Source organism: Jaculus jaculus, chromosome 7 (assembly GCF_020740685.1).
Source record: "Jaculus jaculus isolate mJacJac1 chromosome 7, mJacJac1.mat.Y.cur, whole genome shotgun sequence".
Taxonomy (NCBI): domain Eukaryota; kingdom Metazoa; phylum Chordata; class Mammalia; order Rodentia; family Dipodidae; genus Jaculus; species Jaculus jaculus.
The window spans coordinates 147,224,001-147,246,487 of NC_059108.1; the positions used below are offsets into that span (position 1 = coordinate 147,224,001).

General features: G+C 55.0%; 2 protein-coding genes across 7 annotated transcripts in view; both read right to left on the reverse strand.

The window, feature by feature from the left end:
- Window positions 1–2,583: 2,583 nt before the first annotated feature.
- Amn (amnion associated transmembrane protein) lies at window positions 2,584–10,286 on the reverse strand. The gene is made up of 12 exons (XM_045154844.1): window positions 10,193–10,286; window positions 9,343–9,461; window positions 9,218–9,262; window positions 4,587–4,674; window positions 4,270–4,487; window positions 4,031–4,168; window positions 3,842–3,950; window positions 3,688–3,761; window positions 3,375–3,534; window positions 3,089–3,269; window positions 2,919–3,012; window positions 2,584–2,834 (listed from the first exon to the last, which is right to left on the reverse strand). Exons 1-12 carry the CDS (start codon window positions 10,233–10,235, stop codon window positions 2,730–2,732), a joined length of 1,374 nt encoding a protein of 457 aa, XP_045010779.1. The 5' UTR covers window positions 10,236–10,286; the 3' UTR covers window positions 2,584–2,729.
- A 3,952-nt stretch (window positions 10,287–14,238) lies between these two features.
- Traf3 (TNF receptor associated factor 3) overlaps window positions 14,239–22,487 on the reverse strand; it is a 155,172-nt gene continuing 146,923 nt past the window's right edge. For all 6 annotated transcript variants that reach the window (XM_045153948.1, XM_045153945.1, XM_045153946.1 and 3 more), the window contains 2 exons: window positions 20,849–21,023; window positions 14,239–20,040 (listed from right to left, as the gene is read on the reverse strand). In XM_045153948.1, coding sequence (XP_045009883.1) covers window positions 19,469–20,040; window positions 20,849–21,023 — 747 coding nt within the window. In that variant the 3' untranslated portion in view covers window positions 14,239–19,468. The remainder of the gene's footprint in view (window positions 20,041–20,848; window positions 21,024–22,487) is intronic.

Genomic DNA, 22,487 nt, shown 5'->3' on the forward strand with positions numbered 1-22,487 from the left:
CATACCCAACCCAGAGCTCCATGCATGCTATAGGCATGCGCTGTATAGACTGAGCTACATTCCAGCTCTTTCTTTAAAAAACAAAAAAGAAATATATATGCAAGCAGAGAGAGATAGAAGACAGATAGAGAATGGGTGCGCCAGAACCTTTAGCCACTGCAAATGAACTGCAGACACATACACCACTTTGTGCATCTGGCTTTACATGGGTACTGGGGAATCAAACCCTGGTCATTAGGCTTTCCAGGCAAGCGCCTTAACCACTGAGCCATCTCTCCAACCCATGAAGGAAGGTATACTTTAATTTTCATGGCAATAAGGTTATTTACAATATGTATATTGGTGCCAATGCAGATAGCAGTAATTACTAGGGAGACCCACGATCAGTCGAGGGGCTGCCAATGACAGGGTAGGTGTTGGGCACTGGATGAAACACCTGTGTCACACCTGCGAGGGCTCGGGGGACATTGGGAGGTGATGGCAGGAAGAATGTTAGCGCTGCTCTCACTGCTGGCCGGAGGAGCTTCTGAGCAGGCTGTGGATACTAGGGAGTATCAGAACGAATCAATATGCAGAAAATAAGAGGCTCTTGAGGCCCAGTGTGGTGGCACATGCCTTTAGTCCCAGCACTCAGGAGGCCGAGGTAGGAGAAGCACTGTGAATTGGAGGCCAGCCTGGGCTACAGAGTGTTTCAGGTCAGCTTGTGCCAGAGTGAAACCCTGCCTCAGGGGGAAAAAAAGAGGGGAGGAGGAGGCTGGAGGACTTTGGAACACTGTCCTCTGGACGTGAAGTAACTGGTACGTTCATGACCTCACCGCTGTAGACTGTCACTACCTCCACAAGACCTACACAATATTTTTTAATTAATTAATTGAGGATGAAAGACACACAGAGACAGAGAGAGAGAGAAAGAAAGGGCATGCCAGGGCCTTCAGCCACAGCAAATGGACGCCAGACATGTGCGCCCGCTTGTGCACATGCACGGCATTGTGCATTTGCATCACTGCATCTGGCTTACATGGGACCTGGAGATTTAAACATGAATTCTAAGGCTTCGCAGGCAAGCACCTTAACAGCTAAACCATCTCTCCAGCCCTACACAATATTTTGACATAGTAGATGGGGGGTGGGGCAAAAAGCGATCAAAATCAAAGGAGTACTTGGAAAGAGGAAGGGGGTTCAGTAAAATGGGGATGAGGAAGGGGAGCAAAAGAGGAAGGGATTATGATCAAATTACAGACTGCTCATGTATTAAAATTCTCAATAAGCCGGGCGTGGTGGCACACCCCTTTAATCCCAGCACTCAGGAAGCAGAGGTAGGAGGATTGCAGTGAGTTCAAAGTCACCCTGAGACTACATAGTGAATTCCAGATCAGCCTGGACTAAAACAAGATCCTACCTCGAAAAACAAAAACAAGCTGAGCGTGGTGGCACATGCCTTTAATCCCAGCACTCGGGAGGCAGAGGTAGGAGGATCGCCATGAGTTCGAGGCTACCCTGAGACTCCATAGTGAATTCCAGGTCAGCCTGGGCTAGAGTGAGACCTTACCTCGAAAAAAACAACAAAAAACAAAAAACTCAGTAAAATGCATGTATGTAAAAAACTTCAAAAAATTCAGTTCTCTGTTACAGAATATTATGGAGACTATATATTTGAAAATACACCAAAAAGAAGTGATGCTAGGGGTTCTGCCTCAGTGAGTGGATAAGACTGTCCCCTCAGGAAACCCCAGGAGCTGGGAAAGGATGGGTGCAACCAGGGAATCTAGTTTTATCTGTGCCTTGGCTTCCCCTTGGGGGAACCTGGGACAATTTCTATGGTAAATCGCTTTTCTGGGTGTGGTTTGTGGATGATCAAGCTACATCAGATGAAGCGGAATGCATTTATCAAATGGATTTCTCTATCTTTCATAAGCCAGTATGCTTGAGAGAGAAATATGTTTCTGAAAATTATAATATGCTTGCCAGTAGATTGTTCCTTTTCACTTCCAAAACCCCTTTTGAGGGCTGGAGAGATGGCTTAGCGGTTAAGCGCTTGCCTGTGAAGCCTAAGGACCCCAGTTCGAGGCTGGGTTCCCCAGGACCCACGTTAGCCAGATGCACAAGGGGGCGCATGCGTCTGGAGTTCGTTTGCAGAGGCTGGAAGCCCTGGCGCGCCCATTCTCTCTCTCCCCCTCTATCTGTCTTTCTCTCTGTGTCTGTCGCTCTCAAATAAATAAATAAACAAAAAATATATATTAAAAAACCCTTTTGACGATATTTTAAAAAATATTTTATTTCATTTATGTGAGAGAGAGGGAGAACGAGAGAGAAAGAGGGAAAGGGAGGAGGCAGATAGAGAGTGCCAGGGCCTCTAGCCACTGCAAACGAACGACAGATGCCACCTTGTGCCTCTGGCTAAGGTGGGTACTGGGAATCGAACCTGTGTCTTTAAGCTTCACTGGCGAGTGCTTTAACCACTAATCCATCTCTCCAGCCAACCCCACCTCACCATCCCGCTGTGTTCTAGGGCAAGCCCAGCTCCCAAACCCTCGCTACTAAGCTACAGAAAGACGCAGAGCAAAAAGTGTGTGCACGCAGACAGAGGGGGAAGAAGAAACCCTTTTATTGGACAAAGCCTCCAGCCAGAGAAGCCGAGGTCTCAGGATGAAGGGCCCGCAGCTCGAAGGCCCAGCAACCTCTCAGCACCAAGAGGAAGGTCGGAAGGAAGGGTAGGGGACCACTGGAGGTCAGGCCTCGGCCTCTGCCTCTCCAGCAAAGAGTGGGTTAACGAAGTAGCTTTGGCTGGTACCGTGGTCCTCCTTTGGAGCTGGGCTGGGTGTCCCCACAGGGTGCTGCAGAGTCACAGGGTCAGAAGGTCTCCAGGTCCAATTGCGGGGACCCCCTGGAGGTCCCAGACCCTCCTTGCGCCCCCTCACCTGCTCCTTGAAGGACGTGATGTCAAATATTGGATTGCAGAAACCCAGCGGCATCCCTGCGGATGCGGGACCTATGTCTTCACGCCTTCTCCACCTGGAGGGGTGGGTGCAGGTTGAGCTCCTGGCACAGCTACGCCCCATCCCACGCCCGCCCAGTACTTGGGCCTCACCTGAGCCTCCCTGCGCGGCGCAGTAGCAGCGCGGTCCCCAGAAGCGCCAGCAGCACAGCAGCCACCACGCCGCTCGCCAGCCCCGCGCGGTACCCAGGTCCGGACAGCTCTGCCGCGGGGCCATCCGCGACCGGCGCGCCGGACCGACGCACGGCCGCAGATCGGATGCCGAGCTCCGGGCCTGCAATGATGGGTTGCGCTCAGTGCCGCGAGAGATGCGAGGGCCCAGGGCGGGCTGGGCTGGAGCTCGCGGGCTGGGCTGGGTTGGGGGCGGGCGTGCAGTCACCGTGCTCCTCCGCGTTGGCCAGGAGCGCGCTGGCCATCCGCCCCGCCGCGCCCGCCTCGGGCCGCGTCTCTGCCAGCACCACCTGGATCTCCGCGTCCGTGCGCTGCCGGGACGAGGACCGCACCTTGGACACCGCCACCTGCAGCCCTGGGTACTGGGGCTGGGAGAGGACAGGGTTAGCCCGGGCTCTGCTTGGAGCCGGCCCTGGGGGACAGGGACAGGTGACGGACGGAGGACACTCGGGGGGCGGGGGGAGGGAGAGGGGAGGACGGGGCCGAGCCGGGACGCCCTGCCCGGCGCGCCGCCTCTTTACCAGGAGGTCCAGCAGCCGCTCCCGGTAGCGGTCCAGGTCAAACGAGGAGGTGTAGGTCAGCGACACGATGGCTCCTGGGACGGACGGAGGGCGGAGGTGAGCGCCGCGGAGCCCGGCCGCGGGGTGCTGGGCGGGCGCGCGGCGCTCAGCTCACCGCACAGGTCGCAGCACTGTCCCTCGGGCCGGAGCGCGGCGTGGCAGGCGGCGCGGGGACAGCGGCCGCCCCGGGCGTGGAGCAGAGCCGCGCAGATCCACGGCAGCGCCTGCGGGAAGCGGAGGTGGGCGCTCAGCGGCGGCGGGGCGGCCTCCCCCGTCCCGCAGCCCGCGGGCGGCCCGCGCTCACCTCCTCCGTGCCGCACACGCAGCCCGACGGCTCGGCGCAGGGCTCGGAGCCCACGCTCAGCGCGCCCGGCCCGTGGAAGCGCAGGCGGCCCGCGCGCGACGCTAGGAAGACGGCCAGGTCCTCGTCGCGCGTGAACGTCTGCGGGGAGCCGGGCGGACGGGCAAGGAGGTCATCCGCGTGCCCAGAGCCACGCGTGCAGACCGGGGGTGGGAGGACGCCCCGGGGGACACCCGGCTCACCTGGCCCAGGGCCGCCACGCTGCGGACGTGCGCGGGGCTGACGCCCTGGCCGAGTCCCACGCGGAAGGAGGCCTCGGCCGGGAAGAGGACGTCGTCGTGGCGGCAGGGCACGCGCTCCGCGTCCACGGAGAACAGCCCGCGCGCCTCGTCCCCCGAGCGCCACGCGAGTGGGTCAAGCCAGGAGAAGCGGTCGGGGTTGCGGAAGAGGGCTGGAGCGCCTGGGGACAGCACACGACCCACCCCGGCCCTGAATCCCGCCCTGCGCCCCCCAGACCCCTCCCAAAGCCCCCCACCCCGACCCTACCCGCCTGTCTCACCCGAGTGACAGCCTGTGCCAGAGCCAGCTCCTGCGGCGGCGAATCCTGCTCCAGGGCCCAGGACCAACTCCCCATCCATGGGTAGGAGCTGCGGGAGATGCGGGCTGAGGAGGTGTGTGACGCGGCCACACCCCGTGCACCCAGCTGCCCGTGCCCGTGCAGAAGCCGGACCTCGACCACACAGTGAGCCATGATGAGCAGCTGGGTCCTGATGTCACCCTGGCGGGGGCCCCACGAGAAAAGCAAGATATCCCGCGGAGATCAAAGGAACGGGTACTCTGTGCCAGGCGCACTGTGGGCCAAAGCTCCGGGACAGATGCCCCCAACTCACAGCTGAGCAGGACGCAGCTGAGACCCGGGCCATAGGGGAGTTTGGGGCAGAAGGTACACTGTCGCCCACTCCCATCGCTCCTGAAATCAGGTCACTGTGGCGCAGGCCTTAGCTTGGAAGAGAGGGACACCGGAAAACCAGTTCTGCTGTTCCCTGACCCTCAGGCCTGGCTCCACCCGTACACCCCTCTCACCTCCGAAGTCCCACCGTAGCCCAGGCCTTGCCTGTTAGGAATATGGCGTGGGGGAAGGGGAGGGCGACCCCACCACCACTACTTCTGTCCTCCAGGCCCCAGGAACCCTATGTCGTCCACCCTTCTCTGAGGGCTGGAGGTGATGGGTGGGCCCAGAGAGCTGTTGAGCGCGCGGCCAGGAAGGCTTAGCATCACTAGGGGGCTATCCACTGACCACCCAGGCTGCTGTCCCCACCTGAGGGGCAGAGACTGCTCTTCAGCCTTGAACCTGCCCAAAGACCGAAAGCCAAGAGCGAATGTAAGGTCGCACCCCAGAGCCAGGGAACTCTATCCACAGACACCCACAGACAACAGGGACCCAGACACACGCCTTTAAATCCCAGCACTTGGTGGGCAGAGGTAGGAGGGTCACTGCGAGGTCAAGACTAGCCTTGGACTACAGAGTGAGTTCCAGGTCAGTCTGGGCTACAGTAAGATCCTGCCTCAAAAAATAAAATAAAATAGTGCATGCACAATGGGTCTGGGAAGTTTGCTCAGTGGTTAAAGGCTCTTTCTTGGAAAGCCTGCAACTCAGGTTCAATCCTCAAGGCTTCCATGTAAGCCAGACACAAAATGCAGCGTGTCTTGTTCACAGTGGCAGAGGCTCTAGTGCATCCCCCCCCCACACACGTGTAAATAAATAAAATATTAAAAAAATAAAATCCTGCACAAGAATGCACACTATTAGACTAAGAATTTAGGGTGATGATGTGCCAGTGTGGGTTCACCCATGGTAACACATGCCCCACTTTGCTTCCAGATGGTGACTATGGGGAGAGGGCGCATGTGAGAGCTCTGTGTTCCTTCCTCTCAATTTTGTTATGTGCCTGAAATACTCTAAGAAATAAAGCCTACATTTAAAAATTAATTTAAAAAGAAGCTAAAGCCGGGAGTGGTGGCACATGCCTTTAACAGGAGGAAGTGCATGCCTGATACTGAAAGCCTACAACAGGGGTAGTCATGAGCTCTAGGGGTATAATGTCTGCTGGTGTCTGGCTAAATGTATATACTATGCTCACCAAGCTACCCAGTAAATATTTCTCTTAATGTTTATACCCATATATGAATGCTACTCTCACTTTTGGTTAGAGAAGCTTCTCTTTTCAGATGGTAGTGACCTTGGGATGACTCAGAAGACACCATGGTGCTGAGAAGAAGTGACAGAGGAGTGCTCAGCACTGAAATATCTCTATCACACCTTCCAAGGCTCAGGGTCTATTGTGGAATAGGTGGTGGAAAGAATGTAAGAGCCAAAGGAAGGGTAGGACTCCTTACAACATGCTCCTCCAGACACAAAATGGCCTGGATATCCATGACCTCACAGTGCCTGACACTACCTACACAAGACCATCATAATAGGAGGAAAAGATGGCATCAAAATAAAAAAGAGCCAGGCATGGTGGCACACACCTTTAATCCCAGCACTCTGGAGGCAGAGGTAGGAGGATTGCCATGAGTTCGAGGCCACCCTGAGACTACATAGTGAATTCCAGGTCAGCCTGAGCTAGAGTGAGACCCTACCTTGAAAAACCAAAAAAACAAAAACAAACAAAAAGAATAAATAAAAAAGAGACTGATTGAGTAAGGTAAGAAGTATAATGGAGAGTGGAGTCACAAAGGGAAAAATGGAGTGAGGGAGGGAATTACCATGGGTTATTGTCTATAATTATGGAAGTTGTCAAGAAAAAAAAAAAATTTGGGCTGGTAAAATGGCTTGGTAGTTAAGGCGCTTGCCTGAAAAGCCAAAGGACCTCACCTCTATTCCCCAGTATTCATGTAAGCCAGACGCACAAGGAGGCACATGCATCTGGAGTTCCTTTGCAATGGCTGGGAACTCTGGTGCACCCATTCTCTCTCTTTCTCTCTCACTCTGCCTCTTTCCCTCTCTCCAATAAATAAATAAATAAAAATATTTTTTAAAAGAATTAATTTTTTTTTAAAGAGTCTAAGCCCCGCATGGTGGCACATGCCTTTAATCCCAGCACTTAGGAGGCAGAAGTAGGAGGATTGCTGTGAGTTCAAGGCCACCCTGAGACTCCACAGTGAATTCCAGGTCAGCCTGGGCTGGAGTGAGACCCTACCTTGGAAAAAAAAAAAGAGGGTCTACATTGGTATCCTCCAGCAAGCTGGAGGGTCCATGACTAAATGAACATTGGATGTTTAAGATCCCCAAGCCTCACCAAGGGGCTCAGCAAAGTGAAAATGACAGCCTTCCACAGCGCGCCCCAACTGCCACCTCTGCCCTGTGTGCCCACCCAGCTGGGGTGCATGCAGACGGGGTGGGGCAGGAGCAACAGGGTGTAGGAGTGAGGCTGAGGTGTCACTGCTCCAGTCTGGCTGTCGCCACTCCCTTCTCCAACCTTGGCTGGCCGTTTGGGTTCCCAGACCTCGTGTCGTTTTGAAAACCAAAAATCAGTAACCAAGCTGGGTGCAAGCCTGGAATCCCAGGATTTTGGAAGCTCAGGCAGAATTGCTGAGTCCGTGTGGCAGCATGGGCTACACAATAAGATTCGGTCTCCAGGGCTGGAGAAATGGCTTAGCAGTTAAATGCTTGCCTGTGGAGCCTAAGGATCCCGGTTCGAGGCTCGGTTCCCCAGGACCCACGTTAGCCACATGCACAAGGGGGCGTGCGCATCTGGAGTTCATTTGCAATGGCTGGAAGCCCTGGCACGTCCATTCTCTCTCTCTCTCTCTCTCTCCCTCCCTCTCCTTCCCCCTCTGTCTCTGTCTGTTGCTCTAAAATAAACAAAATAATAATAATTAAAAAAAAGATTCTGTCTCCAAAACAAACAAGTAACAGAGGGTTTGGGAGGCTGAAGGCCCTGGCTTCGATCCCCAGGGAGTCCATGGGTTCAGATCCTGAGTCCCACAGGAGCCCAGTATCCCCAGCCATGCAGCGCCAGCTCACCCTGGGCCTTGCCATTGGGACAGACCCAAAGGTGGCACCAGAAGATCCAGCCAGGGTGACTTGGGGGGGGGGGAGGTAGGGGGAGGGCTGCACTGAGGTCCCTGGGCCTTAAAGTGGTGCTGGAAGAAGGCAGAGAAGCCTTGCTGTGAAGGGGACTGGGTGAGTCACACCTCTGGTCTCTGCCTTGGTAGGATCCTGGGCGAAGAAAACGTGGAAGGGCTAGCAGAATTGCTTAGTGGTTAAGGCGCTTGTCTGCAAAGCCAAAGGACACAGGTTCTATTTCCCCAGGACCCACATAAGCCAGATGCACAAGGTGGTGCATGCATCTGGAGTTCGTTTGCAATGGCTGAAAGCCTTAGAGCGCCCATTCTCTCACACTCTCTCTCCTTCTCTTTCTCTCTCTCCCTCCCTCTCTCTCTATCAAGTAAATAAAACAATTTTTTTTTAACTAAAAAAAGAAAGAAAATGTGGACACTGAAATGTGAATGCCACATATTTGTTGTTGTGGTTGTTACTGTTACTGGTTTTTTTATTTTATTTTTTTATTTTTTGAGGTAGGGTTTCCTCTAGCCCAGGCTGACCTGGAATTCACTGTGTAGTCTCAGGGTAGCCTCGAACTCACAGCGATCCTCCTAACTCTGCCTGCCCAGTGCTGGGATTAAAGGTTGTGCACCACCATATCCGGCAAATGTCACATCTTTTGAAGCCCCACGAAAATATTGCCCTTTTGTCTTTTCCCCCTAACCATTTAAAATATAAACCTCCATCCTAGCTCTAGCCTCGGGCCTGTGCTGGCTCATCTGGCCTTGAACATGCTGAAGTCTGGACACGTGCAGAAAGCGGATGTCCCCAGACTTAGGGCGGCGATTGAGGAAAGGCCTGGAGCGCCAAGGGTGGCATTTCAGGCCCTTGGACAGAGAAGGGGTGGGGGTCGCGGTTTCCTGGAGTAGATAAAGTGACTGAGAAGTCCTCCCATCCCTCCCGGAGCAAGCGAGGCTCCCTTCCAGCAGCTCCTGCTAGGCTCCCAGCCCTCCAAGCCTGCGCTGCCCCGCGCCGGGCGGTGTCGGGACACAGCGGTCCAGGAAGGGGCTTCGGCGACCCCGGGGCGGCTTAGGTCCCTGAGTCGCAGCCGCAGCCCCAGCCCCAGCCCGGAGCCTCACCATGTCCGCGATAGTGTGAGTCTCTCGCACCAGGACCGACGCCATCTGCAGGAAGAAGCGGGTCAGCAGAGGCGCTCGGCAGATCCCCCTACCACCCCCCGCACCACCAGCGGGCTGCTGGGCACCTTGTAGGCAGGGAACTGGACAGCGTCTCCCGCGCACGGGGTCCGGTTCTGGCTCCAGTTGGAGTCGGTATCGAAGTCGGTGTTGGGGACCCAGAGTTTGTAGGTCGCTTGGGTCAGTGCTGGAGAGGGGACATCTCAGAGTGGTCTCTCCCAAGAGCACCACCCGTCAGGAGCACTGCTCCACCCCCACCGTCATCTAGCTGGAGCACCACCCTCCCGGGAAGCACAGCCCTCCCCCAGCATCTTCCTGCTGGAGCACCACCCGCCTGGGAGCACCGCCCTCTCAGCCTCATCCTGCTGGAGCACCGCCCATCAGGAGGCCAGAGTGGGCCCAGCGGCAGCTGGGACCGGGCGCGGTGTTGTTGCTCTCCAGGTGGCCCCGAGGGCGTCCTGCTCAGTGTCCCCACGCCTCGTCTCGAGCCCGCGCAAAGGAGCCTCTCGAGCACCCGCCTTCCCGCCCCGCCCCGGGTCACCCGCACAGGGGCAGAGGCCCACCCGCCGAGAGCGGAGACCCAGGCCCTGGAGCGTCAGAAGGGCTTCCCAGGGGTCTGACCAGGGCGGGGCCGGGGCGGGGCGTTCACCGCTCCTGAGCGTGGAATGGGGGGTTCGCATCGGAGCCTCGTGCTGCCTGGGCGGGAGCAGCGCGCCCAGGGAAGGGGAAACTGAGGCAGGCCACAAGTGCCACACTAGTGCGCTGCCACTGGGTCTGAGGACCGTGCCCCTGCACCTCCCGCACCTCCCTGGAGGCCGCGCCCTTCCCCTTGCAGATGGGCCGCCCTGGCCCTCCTCTCCTCTCTGAGATAGACCCTCCTGGCCTGGAGGACCAGGTCGCTGGGATCACCCGGCCTACCACAGAGCTGCAGCCACAGCAAGACTCGTGCCAGCGCGCCCATCTCGCCTGGGCTCCCGGTCGCAGGCGTGGACTTTACCCCGCGGGACCCACGTGATCCAGACCGGGCGGGGCTGGTGGCAGGGGGCTCCAGACGTTACACATTGACCTCAGGCCGCTTTCAGTGACCTCCTCCACACACTCTTGGGGCACAAGACCCTGGGTGCTCAGGAAGAGGGGTGGCAGAGGGACCTGCCCTGGGCATGCCTGCCTCCTTCAGGCCCCGTGCTTCTACTCTGGGAGGATGATCCTCAGGGGCTCTGGGGCCATGGTCAGTCCATGAATGGTGCAGAGGAGGGATGGAGTAGTGATCCAGGGATGTGTGGTGGCCCTGATAATGGACAGATAGCTTGGAATAACTTGTGTCGGGATGGGTGGCCTGTAAAGGTGGGCGGATGGATGATGGATGGGTTGTGGAGTGTGAATGAAATGGCTGTGGAGTATGATGTCGGCTTGAGTATGTGGGGTAGATCAGTGGAGAGGTGAGTAGAGGACAGGGGAGGAAGGGTGGCCAGTGATGAATAGATGGCCCCTGGTGATGCCTACGAGCCTGGGTGGTGGGGTAGAGGACAGCTGGCCTGGAAGGATGGCATGGATAGGAGCTGGCGGCTGGAAAAAGAAGGTGTTGGCAAGGGTAGGGATGGACAGTGAGCAATGGCTGGGAGATTGGGCTCTGGATGGAAGGCTGGGCGAGGGGCACAGAGGGCGCGGGAGCTAGGTGAGGTCACGTGGCGGGTGAGTGGACTGAGCTAGGTGGCTGGGTGATGGTGAAGAAAGGAGCAGGACATGGGATGGTGGGTGAGTACAGGAGGTGTCTGCATGGATAGGAAGGAGGATGGCCGGTGGGCTGGTGGGTGGAGGGATGGATGGCAGGGGCTATTAGAGATCAGCCTGGTGGGAGGCTGTGCAGATGGGGGGCAAACTGACACAGAGACCCTTGACTGGGTGGTGGGCCTGTGAACAGTGTAGGTGTGTGGACGCAGAGGTGGAGTGCGGAAGGTGGTGTCATGCATGACCGGATGCCCTCCTGGGTTGGCTGAGCTGCATATGTAGCCTTCTGGCAGAGAAGCTGGCTAGAGAGCTGGTTCTCCACTTGCCTGACTATGCAGGAGGGTTGCCACGGGGCTCTCGACAGGTTCGCTGGCAACTCCGCACCAAATGTTCTACTCAGATTCATGTGCTCATTGGCCATCCTCGTTTGCAGTTTACCCCTGAGGTGTGGGTGGCCATGAGCGACAGCCGTCTCATTCGCGCCAGGGCGGTGGTCTGCAGAAGAGCCTGAGGCAGAGGTGCGGGGAGATGGAAGTGGCCCAGGGTGTTGTGGAGGGAGGCACATTGTTACTGGGGCTGGGCTTGCTGTGCACTGGTTACATCCCTGAGGTTCAAATGCTGTGTCTCACCACCTCCGCTTCTTCCCTTCACCAAGAGAAGACAGTGGCAGCCACTGCTGTTTGCTGCAGCCCCGGTGGCGAGGTTCTGGAGGTGCAGGGCAAGGCCAAGGGTCCCAAGAGCTCTGAACTGAATGGTTCCCTTCCGCCATCGAGCCACTTAGCCTGTCTCAGAACGGGGGGGTGTGTGGTGGGGCTGTTTCTTGCCAGGCAGCCATTGTCCAGTCTCCTTCCCTCACTTCATGGGGCAGGGCGTCACTTCTGGTTCCTTTGGCTTAAGTGGGCAGGGCCATAGGTCTCTGGAACCACAGCTGGAGGCCAGACTTGCTGACTCCAGGCTCAAACACCCACTGTCCCTCCCTGGGCGGGATCTCAGCTAGGCTGGGAGTGTACGGGACAAAGGCCACTTCAGTCAGAGGAGCCAAGTAGCTAGCGACAGGTTCCTATGACTTGGCTACCCTTAGTCACAGGCTGCCTTCAGAATCCCACAGGTGCTCAGGCAGCAGCTGGGTGCCACACTCCATGGGATGTGCAGTCACAGCCACGGTATGCCCCAGCCCAGGAAGACGCTGTGCTCTGAGTGCACGGTGGCCTTTGAGCTGAAGTTGCCCGGACTGCAAGTGCAGCAGCCAGCAGGCCAAGGTCACTGCAGGGGCCTCCTGCCTAGTCCCACTGCAGAAAGCACTGTGCACGGGGCCTTGGGACAGATGTCATGCCCCCTCAGAAGTACAGGTGGGCTGGCTTGCTCCTGATACTTCTCCAGGTGCCAGCCCTCTCCTGCCCCTGCCCTCCACCCCAGGCCACAAGCCCTTTCATTCATCATGGGCACCCTGGACTTCCCAGAGTGTGCGGGGCCCACAGGCAGGCCTGGGCAGGCTGGCAACACAGTGGTTACATCCTCACGGCTCATGCATATCTTCCCCTTGCCTTACACTGCAAGGGACAATGAAGCACTTAGGGAGACTTGCAAGCAAAGGACAGCGATGGCAGCTCTCCCCTTGCCTGATTCTCCTTGTTTTGAAGACCCAGTGGAGCCTGCGTGAAAATCATCCACTGTCCACTTTCAGAGGCATGAACACGCCAGACTTCAGTTTGGGGCCCAGTCTCTATGGCTTATGCCTGCTGGTGATGATTCTGCCAACATCTCATGAAGCAGGCAGCAGGAGGGGCCCAGACAGATGCCAGGCCCCATCTTGCTCTCAGACCTCACACTGTCTTAAAACATGTCCTGCTGAGTGGAGAGCGAGGGGCTGTCCTGTTGGTACTATTGGTGGATACATCTGATCTTATAGATCCAGTGCCCCAAGCCTGCCTGAGCGCTTTCTCATTGCCTCTGGAAAATTCCTATTCCTTTATCCTCTGCTCAGAAGAGTGGTCCTGAGACCACAGCAAGGCAGCCTGGGCCTTCTCTGGCCTGGGCCATGATCTAGGATTCAGGTCGGCTGCCAGACCCTGCTCCCCCCGGGCACACCTGAGCTATGGGGGACCTGCTTTCCCAGAGGCCTGGTGTCAGGTAGGATGTTAAGGAAGCTTCTCCCGGGCCTTGGCTCCTGTAGCTGGCTCTGTGTGAGGCCCTCAGCTCCTCCGAGCCTAGCAGCTCATGCCGAGAGAAGCAGAAAGACAAGAGGAGGGTCTGTTCCTGACCTTCCATGGGACAGCCCCTCAGATGGAGCTGCAATCCCGGGGTCCAGCACACAGTCTCTGGTGGTGGCAATGCCTGTGTGGGAGGTGGGGATACAGGTGATTCATGTGAGGGGTGCACTGACTCAGGACCTCTCAAGTCAAAGAGACTCACAGGAATGTGCTGTATTTCTGAGGTAGGTCCAGGGAGCCCATAGGGTGTGTGTGAACTGGGACTGGCCTAGTCCTAGGAGCACGTGGTCTACACAGACCCTCAGTGGGATCCCAGGGCTTGTTCCTGGCCTGCGCCTCTTGCTCCGATGGGCCACACATGGAGGCCTGTATCTTACACTGCTGACCTGGCTTCCAGTCATGGCTGAGAGCAGGGCAGGCTTAGCAAGTGCCGTGGTGGCCGTGTCACCCGGAGTGGGGTGGGGCTGGGAAGTGCCACCAACTAATCTGGGACCTCAAGGGGGAGGAAGGGCTACCTACTGCAGCTGACCCAAACTATGTAGTAAAATGAAGGGGACCCTGGGGTGGGACAGCCCAGAGCCCCAACGCAGCACAGGTCTAGGCCGGCCAGGCGCTGCTTTCCGGTCCCCATCTCACTTTAGCAAGGAGCAGCACAGTTCCTCCACCACAGAGGAAGCTGAGGCAGAGGGGCAAGGTGAGCCCAAGCCCATGTCTGGGACCCTCCAGGGGTCTTTGCCTAGCACCCCAGGAACCTGGGCACACATGTGGTCAGAGAGCAAGGGCCCTGAGCTTGCTGAGTCAAGGTACAACCTCGAGAGAGATGTAGACAGGACCCAGAGTGAAGTGAGCAGGCAAAACTTTGCTCAGAACCTTCCAGCATCTGAGTATAGAAAGACAAAGAGTGGCCCCTTCTGGCCACATAGAGTGGCTCTAGGCAGCTGTCACTCAGCCACTTGTGAGAATAGCTGGGGGAGCCACATATTGGGAAGGCCCATCCCAGAAGCCCAGCTGTGAGAGACAGTGTGGTAAGAAGCAGGACTCTTAATCAGCTTTATTTTCCTCTAATAGACAGTTGAGCATTGCAAAATTTTGCATTCTACAGTCTTACAAACTTTAGTTATTAGCAGCGAAAACAAAAACATTGCAAGACCTCAAAACACAAATAAATACCAAATAAAACCACACACAATATACAGTAAACAAAATATGAAACATAATAATGCTATCAGGAAATTGGACATGTTGCTAACTCCTAGTACCAGATTATTGCAGAGCAATAACTCACACTACCTTTGTTTTCTTAGAAGAGAGAGGAGCACGGGCGTGGATCACTGGTCACAATCACTTGGACTGTCAAGATGGGTCCTCACGGCGAGCAGTTACTACAGACGGCAAGTTTTAAACAGGCAGATTAAAAGGACAGTCAAATGAGAGATTGGCCTTCTTTGGTCTTTGTTTTTGGGTAACAGAACTGAACACAAGAGGTGTACCATCAGAGAAAATAGTTCTAGAAACAGTCCACAGTTGTCTATATAGACCCCCAGCTTCTTTAACCACAGTGCGCCTACAGATATTTCTTATGAAAATCCTCAAGTAAGGCCAGCTTTTGTGTTTCCAATTAAGTCATTTAATTTGCTGTTGAAGGTTATCTTACTTATCTAAGGGGACTAGGGTATGAGCGAGTCACCACTGGTTTTGGAGTGGCACAGCGACCATGGACTTGTAGTCTCCTTTTCATAGCAAGCTCACAAGAAAGACTCCAGACATGGTGCAGAAGGGGAGATGCGGTGCGCGCTCTGCTTGGCCACTGGAACCTGCTCAACCACAGGGCCACAAGTGGACAATGGCCTGCATTGTTTCTAGGCCTTTGGGACAGGGCGCTGGCCTTGCCTCACTGTCCCTACTGACCTGGCTTCCTGATGCCACGGTGCCCATGACAACCAGCACCAGCCAGGATGGGACAGTAACGACCAGGTCACTTGCTGACTCTGACCGTCCCTGATCCGGACCCTTGTGGGCACATTCTACTTTGGAGAAAACAGCAATGGAGATTTGTAAATGGAAGACAGAATCATGATCTTGGGCTGAGCAGTAGGTTTGGGGACAGACTCTCACTGGTTACACAGTCAAGATGCAAAGGCACACCCAGAACTCCCCCCCAGCTCTCCTGCAATGTGGTCAGTAAAGACCTGGACTCAAAGTAAAATAGTACCTTACGTTCCATTTAGCCCTTTTCCAGTGTCTCAAGCAGAGCAATTTCAGAAAGGTAGGGACTGGGCAAGGGGCCTGGGCTGCTGACCCACCCTGTAGTGACCCAGAAACAGTGGCACTGCTGCCCTGCTGGGCTGGAAAGGTCTTGGATAAGCATGACAGTCCCCACACCTCTTGTCAGTGTGCAGGGGAGGTGGGTCTTGTTGCTGGAGCCAGTGCTCCTGGTCTCTTGGGAGGAATGGCTCACCAGGACCCTGCTGCTGGGCCTGCCCTGACACTTCCTTTTGTTGAGTGTTGCCTACCAGTGGCCAGGCCTGCCATAGGCAGCTGCCACCACACACTGTTGAAAGAACAGGATGTCAGTAATGACAGGTTCAAGATGACAGGCATGTAGCCCCAACCTCAGCTGACCATGGACCCTGGGGCAGACTAGGGTGGTCTGGGGAGGTGACTGGCTATCACCATGAAATTGTGCCTATGTTCAGGTCCTCCTCACTAAGGCCAGCTACAGATGGTCAGAGAAGGAACACAAGAGGACCGTGGGGAGGTGGTGGGTCGACAGGCCCCGCTGAGGCTAACCAGAGAGCAGACATAGTGCTTCTTGCCATAGCTCCCTAGTGTCCTGGCTCAGGAGTTGGTAGGGACAGGACAGAGAAAGGAGGGAGGGCAGGAAGATGCCACTTGAGGAAATGTCTCCACTCAGCTTTGTACTGTCAGTGGAACATGGGGTGATTCCATGAAGGAGAAGCTGCTCTGGGAAGGGGTCAGAGATCTGAGCTGAAACGTGGGCTCTCCTGACTTCCCCGTGCCACCCCTACCCCCCTCCTGCCTCCTTGACCACTGAGCTTGGGTTCAGCAGATTGTCGGCTCCAGCAGGCTGGGGTAGGGCGCTGCTGTCCTTCATAGGCCTCATGACACATCACATGTATTCTCTTTGACCTCCTCTGCCTTACCCACAGGCTGGCACAGTGCATGGCCCAGCCTAGGCTGACTCGTCTATTCTCCATCCAGGGGCCCCAGGCCACCTTCCTCTCCCTAACCACTTAACCTTGCTGGGGAAGGCCTTCACTTCCAGCCTGGTCCCATACTGTTCACAACTCTAACCACAACTACTCACAAGGACCAAGGCTAGGCCTCCAGGACATGCTGTCTGTCCAGTGGCCCGTGTTCCTGAGGCGGAAGGAGCCAGAATGAATGTGGACACTGAACAAGGCAAGCAGGAGCAGGACACTGTGTTGAACTCCCTTAAGGAGGCCATGTAACAAACTCAGCCAAGGCTTCTTGAAAGGGCAGGCAGTTCTGCCCTGCTGAGAACTTTGCCACTTTTGCACAGCCACATATACACAGTGCATGATTACCACTTGCTTGTGGCCAAGACCCTGCAAAGTGGCCAGCCAGGCCTCAGCCACACTGAGAAGGCCCAAGGCTGGCTCAGGTGTCAAGCACCAAAGGGGCACCAAGGAGCGCTGGGATGCAGCAATGCAAGGCATGCCCACACAGAGCATGACTCTCCAAATCCCCCAGAGACAGGCCCAGCACATGTTTTAAATACAAGGGACAGAGCACAAAGACATGGGTCTCTCCACTTTTCCACTGCTACCAAGAAACAAGACAGACATAAGACAGGCAGCTGCGACAGGATAGCCCCTCACTCCAGAGGACAACAGTTAATCAGGTCATTCTGTGGGCACCTGTGGGGAAACCGCATCGCACAGGAAAGGGGCCTTGGAAAAGTCCCAACAACAGGGAGGGACACCCGGGCGACACCCAAACCAGGACTGAAACCTAAGGCGAGAAGCCCTTTACCAGACCACACCTGCTGGGACAGTTCTGACGGGGAGCGGTGGGAATACCCTTGTTGACCCCTGGCTGTGGGAAGCCCCCCGAGCCAGTGAGGACTGCCAGGCAGCCCTCTGGAGCAGAGCCCTTGGGAACAGACCTGGAGGATGGTGGGGACACCTCCCAGGGGATGGTGGGCCTGGCAGCGGCTCCTGCTTATGAGCAGAGATAACTGCCTCCCCTCCCCCCCCACCACAGGGCAGAACCAAAGCCACTGACTGACTCCAGGAGAGTGGAGGAAGGTGAAAAGCCAAGTCTCGGCATGGAAGGGCAGGGCAGGGCTCACTCATGGAAGCGAGGGTGGGTGTGCGACAGGAGGGCACTTCCAGCAGGCACTGGGGCGAAGGCACACCCAGGACAGACGGCAGCACCAAAGACAAGGTGGGCCACCGGGCACCAACCCAGCTGTCCCCGTGCAACTATGGGGAGAGCCCAGAGGCAGGCAGTCTGACGTGCGCGGCCCAGCTGGCCAATTGTGGGCGCGCCTTTTGGGCGAGTGGCACAGATGTGGTGGTTTGCACATTGGTTTTGCCTAAGAAGCACCCGTCACGTGTAGCACCCATCAGTGTAAGAGCACCATGAAGCGTGGTGCATAGCAAAAGGGGCACCGGGGCAGGGCTCCAGGCTTCTAATCACAGTTGGACCATCCAGAGAGACGTAAACAGTGAGCTGAGAGTGCCATCTGGGCAAGCACAGGCTGGGACATCCTGCCAGGGGGAAGTCAAGGCTGCCGTCAGCCAGCCTGGGCACGTCCCCAGAGCAGTGGTTTCTGGAATGCTCAGGGGGTTCTCCTTCATGCTGTGTGGGCACTCAGGGCCCAGTGGGGACATCGAGGGGCGTGGCTTCTGTTCCACACCTGCCTCCCTTGGGGTGGGGCCAAGCCGCACTTCCAGGCCTAGAGTTGGAATCTGCAAGTACTGAATACAAGTGGCAGAGGCTCCAGTGGCCGCAGAGCCTGGCTTCCCCCGGCAGGCACGGAGTTGTCTGCGGGCCCTTGTAGAGACACAGATCTGGCGGTGGAGAGAGAAGTCTGGTTAAACTATCACTTTCTAGAATCATGATGAATGCAAACTCAGGGACAAGAAGCAGCATGTCACATCTAAGGCACATGTACCGTATGCCACCATCGCTAAGAAAAGATGTTGCTCTCGGAGGTCGCTAACCAAATGCAGCAGTATGACAGAATGAGAAAGCCACCTGCCCATCCCCGGACACTGGACTCTGGAGACCGAGGTTGGTGCTGTCAGCAACAGAGAGCTTGTCTGAACATGGGGCAGAATTTTAAAAACCTACAGGATTTTGTTTAGAACTCCAAAGTTCAACTAATGCCCTATTTTAGGGTGAAAACAAGTGTTAAGTCAGAGATGATGCACAGCATCCATGAGCAATGTTCCTTTCGTAATAATTTTGAAGTAGTGTCATTAACTACGACGATATTGAAGTTTACATTTCTAACGAGAAATAACAGCAGGTTGAATATTCTCTTTCCTATCACAAGTGATAACCAGTGTTTGATATTTTACATTTTCTTCCAAGAAATATCAGTCTCTCAACGTTTTAAAATAAAATGTTTGCAATAACAATTATTTGTAGAACTTTAAATTAAAAAATGATTTCTGAATTTAGAGACTTTCAAAAAAAAGACCTAGGTCTACTTCAGGGTCTTTTGACAAACAAATTATTAAAACAGAGACCAGATGAGGCCTTAAAAATAGACAATATACTATATTTGAAACAAGATTGCACTCTTGAATTTTAGAATGAATATATCAGAATTGCATTATTATTTCATAAATTCTCCTTTTACTTAACATGCTGATGTGTCCAGCTATCCCCACGGGTGTTTTGTTTTCTTTTTTGGTGTTCAAGTTTAAGGAAGAAAAGTCACATTTCTTTTGTTTAGCATATATGTTTTCCACCTTACTTAACTAGATCTTTAAAGATGAGAATGAAAACCTTCTCTGGCAGCAATATTTATCTCGTTGAAGGATAAATAATTCTTCAGAGTAAAGTGTGTCTAGTCTATCAGAAAACATGTTGGGGTCTGTTTCACGTGTGGCTCCTCCCTCTGGCCACGCGTCTGCCTCCTGCTGCTTCCTCCGTTCCACAAGGTCCTTTTCTGAGCATGAGGACCTCAGTGAAGACAGACCGGCTCAAACCCCCCAGAGGAGTTACCTTCTGCTAAATCCACCGCCCCTGTTATTCGTCAGGGGTCAGGCAGATCCGAAGTATCCACTATGACTTTAATAAAAATTGTATCATCTTTAATATACGTCCCATTTTCTAGAACAGTTTGGGCCACAAAGACTGGGCAGCCGGAGGCGATATTCATCTCTCCGGTGGGTTTCTTAAAGCTACTGCTGTTGGGGTCAGGCTTGAATGCGTCTCCCAGATGTCGACGAGAAGAGCCCTGATCCATCAACATGAGCGTCACTTTCTGCTTAAATGGCCATGGCAGCAAGGCATCATACTCTCCACGCATAATGACAAAAAACAGTGATAAGTGCGTCCCCTTTCCCATCCCGTCACCGTTCAGGTAGACCCTGGCGCACATCTTATAGCCAAAATAGCCAGTGTAGAAAGGCTGGCTGTAGAGAGACAGGGTCTTCCCCATGACGGCCTCCTGCTTCCGGCGCTTATAATCCCGGATCTTCCATATCAGCACACCATTGTAGCTGGCAGTCTCGAGGACCTGGAACCGCAGGTCCATATCCGCCAGGCGGATGTCGTGAACGCTCAGCATCTGGTCATGCCGGCTCAGTTGGGACTCCAGCAAGCCTGCCGCAGGTGAGGAGAGATTAGAGGAATGAGACACCCAGTAACAGAGTGGTAAGGAAAACAAACCCGACCAGCTTCTGAAACAGCTACAAATGAATCATCATGGCCCCACAGGGTTCAGGGTCAATATGGTGTGGGACCTTGGGCCTGTGTGGAAGGTGGGCTATTCCAGGACCACATCTGAACAGCATTCCTCTGACACTTCTGGTGGCCACAGTGCAGGAATTGTCAGGCCACAGTCTGCAGTGGCGGTGCCTCCTGGGTGGTTGGTACAGAGCCCTGGTCACCTATTAGGCCACTCTCCTGTGACACCACAAGTTATGGATCCAAACTGTCCCTATCACTATTCCAACTCCTTTCCCCTATCTATGTGCTTAATACAGCTGATATATCATGATAATCCCATGTCCCCTCCCCCATGAATCCTTTCCTGCAAATCATCACAGTGTTTGTTTGGGCCCATAGCTGCAGCCACACATCTGCTACAACGTCAGAAGCACTCGGCTGAGCAGGCCTCCCCCCCTTCGTCTGCTCCTGTCCCTGGCCCTCAGAAGGGTGACTAGGGGACCTTACTGAAGCTCACCCGGTGGCCCAGCCACTCCTGGGGAGGGCTCTGTACCCCACCATGCTGGGGACAAGACTAAGTGGAAAGCTGATCCTGTAGGGAGAGTCTCCCTCCAGGAAAGTACCATCTGGGACTGGAAGAAACTGCTGAGAGGCGCATGTGCCGCCAGTCCACTGCACCAGGAGCAGATGCCACAGCACAGCCTGGAGCAGCTGCCCAGGCCCACCCCCACCCACCCCTTACCTGTGTTGCGAACTGCCTGCCCAGCGCTTTTGTCCACGCTTTCCAGCTCGGTGACGCGGTTCTGGAGGGACTCCACGCTGCTCTTCATGCTGTCGGCCTCCTCCCAGTTCTGGCGGAAGGGGCGGATCTCCTTGTCCAGCTCTTTCAGTTTCTCTGCTTGGCTGTCTATCACGCGCTTCCAGACCAAAGGGGTTAAAAGTGTAAACACCAGTCAGAACTCCCTGAAGACAATGTACTGCCACCTCCAGGCACCAGTGAGTGCAGCCTGCCCCTGGGCACTGGCTGAAACCCAAGCAGCTGGTGCTGTGCGCAGCTCACAGGTATGGTGGGGGCAGAAATTGGACAGATGACGATCTGTCTCACAGAAGGAAACTGGATCACCTGCCACCATGTACAGTGTGAGCTGCCAGTAGAGAGCCACCAGGAAAGGGCAGTGCTGGGTCAAGGCCAATACCACAGGGGTGCATGGGGCCCAGGAAGTAGCTCTTGTTGCCCTGCATGGGCCTCCCCATCCTAGTGTTACCCAAATGACCATCCTAACATGCCTATCTGGGTGTCAATCCCACCAGCTCTCCTTTCAAAACTCTGGCTATGCCCTCACCTCACACTTACAGGTGTTCTCTCCTTACAGTCTTCACAGGCCACAAACCAGGCTGTCCTGGACCTCCTATCCTGTACCCCATATGTATCTCAGAGGCCACAGGGGCCAAAGAGCCTATTTCTATTACAAGGCACTAAGGAAGAGACCTCACCTGACTGGGGACAGCATGTGATCACCCATCAATTATAAGGTCTCAGAGAGGACTGGAGATATGGCTTATTGGTTAAGGTACTTGCCTGAAAAGCCAAAGGGCCCAGGTTTGATTCCCCAGTACCCATGTAAGCCAGATACACAAGATGACTCATATGTCTGGAGTTTGTTTGCAGTGGCTGGAGGCCCTGTCATGCCCATTCTCTATCTGCTTCTCTCTCTCCTCATAAATAAATAAACAAATAAAATACTTTAGAAAGGGGCTAGAGAGATGGCTTAGTGGTTAAAGCATTTGCCTGCAAGCATAAGGATCCTAGTTCAATTCCCAAGACCCATGTAAGCCAGATGCACAAGGGGGCGCACACATCTGGAGTTTGTTTGTAGTGGCTAGAGGCCCTGGTGTGCCCATTCTCTCTCTCTCTGCCTCTTTCTCTCTCTCAAATAAATAAAATATTTAAAAAATACTTTAGAAAAATAAATAAGGTCTCAGGTCTAGGATGCTAGAGCCATACCTACCTGGTCCTATCTTCCTGTCCCACTGCCTGTCCTAGGAGAGGTGCTTCTCTGTTCTTGGCTGCACAGGGGATCCCAGAACTGTGCCCAGGTCCAGGGAGAGAATGCTCCCTTTACCAGAGGCTCTGAGGGCTGGTGGCTGGGAAGGTCTGTAGTGTGTTATCTGGCAAAGCAGAGCCAAGGGAGCTGACCACGAGCATGGGCTTTGTGCCCTGCCTGCTCTGCTCAGGGGCAGTAGGAAGTGGGCAGGAACACATACTGATATAGGCAGGTACCTGCCCACAGTCAGGTCCAAGTTCATGCTTTTAGTTTACATCACTCAGGAAACTGTTGTCTACAACAGACCACTCCACCCGTGAAGGGAACACAGGGGAG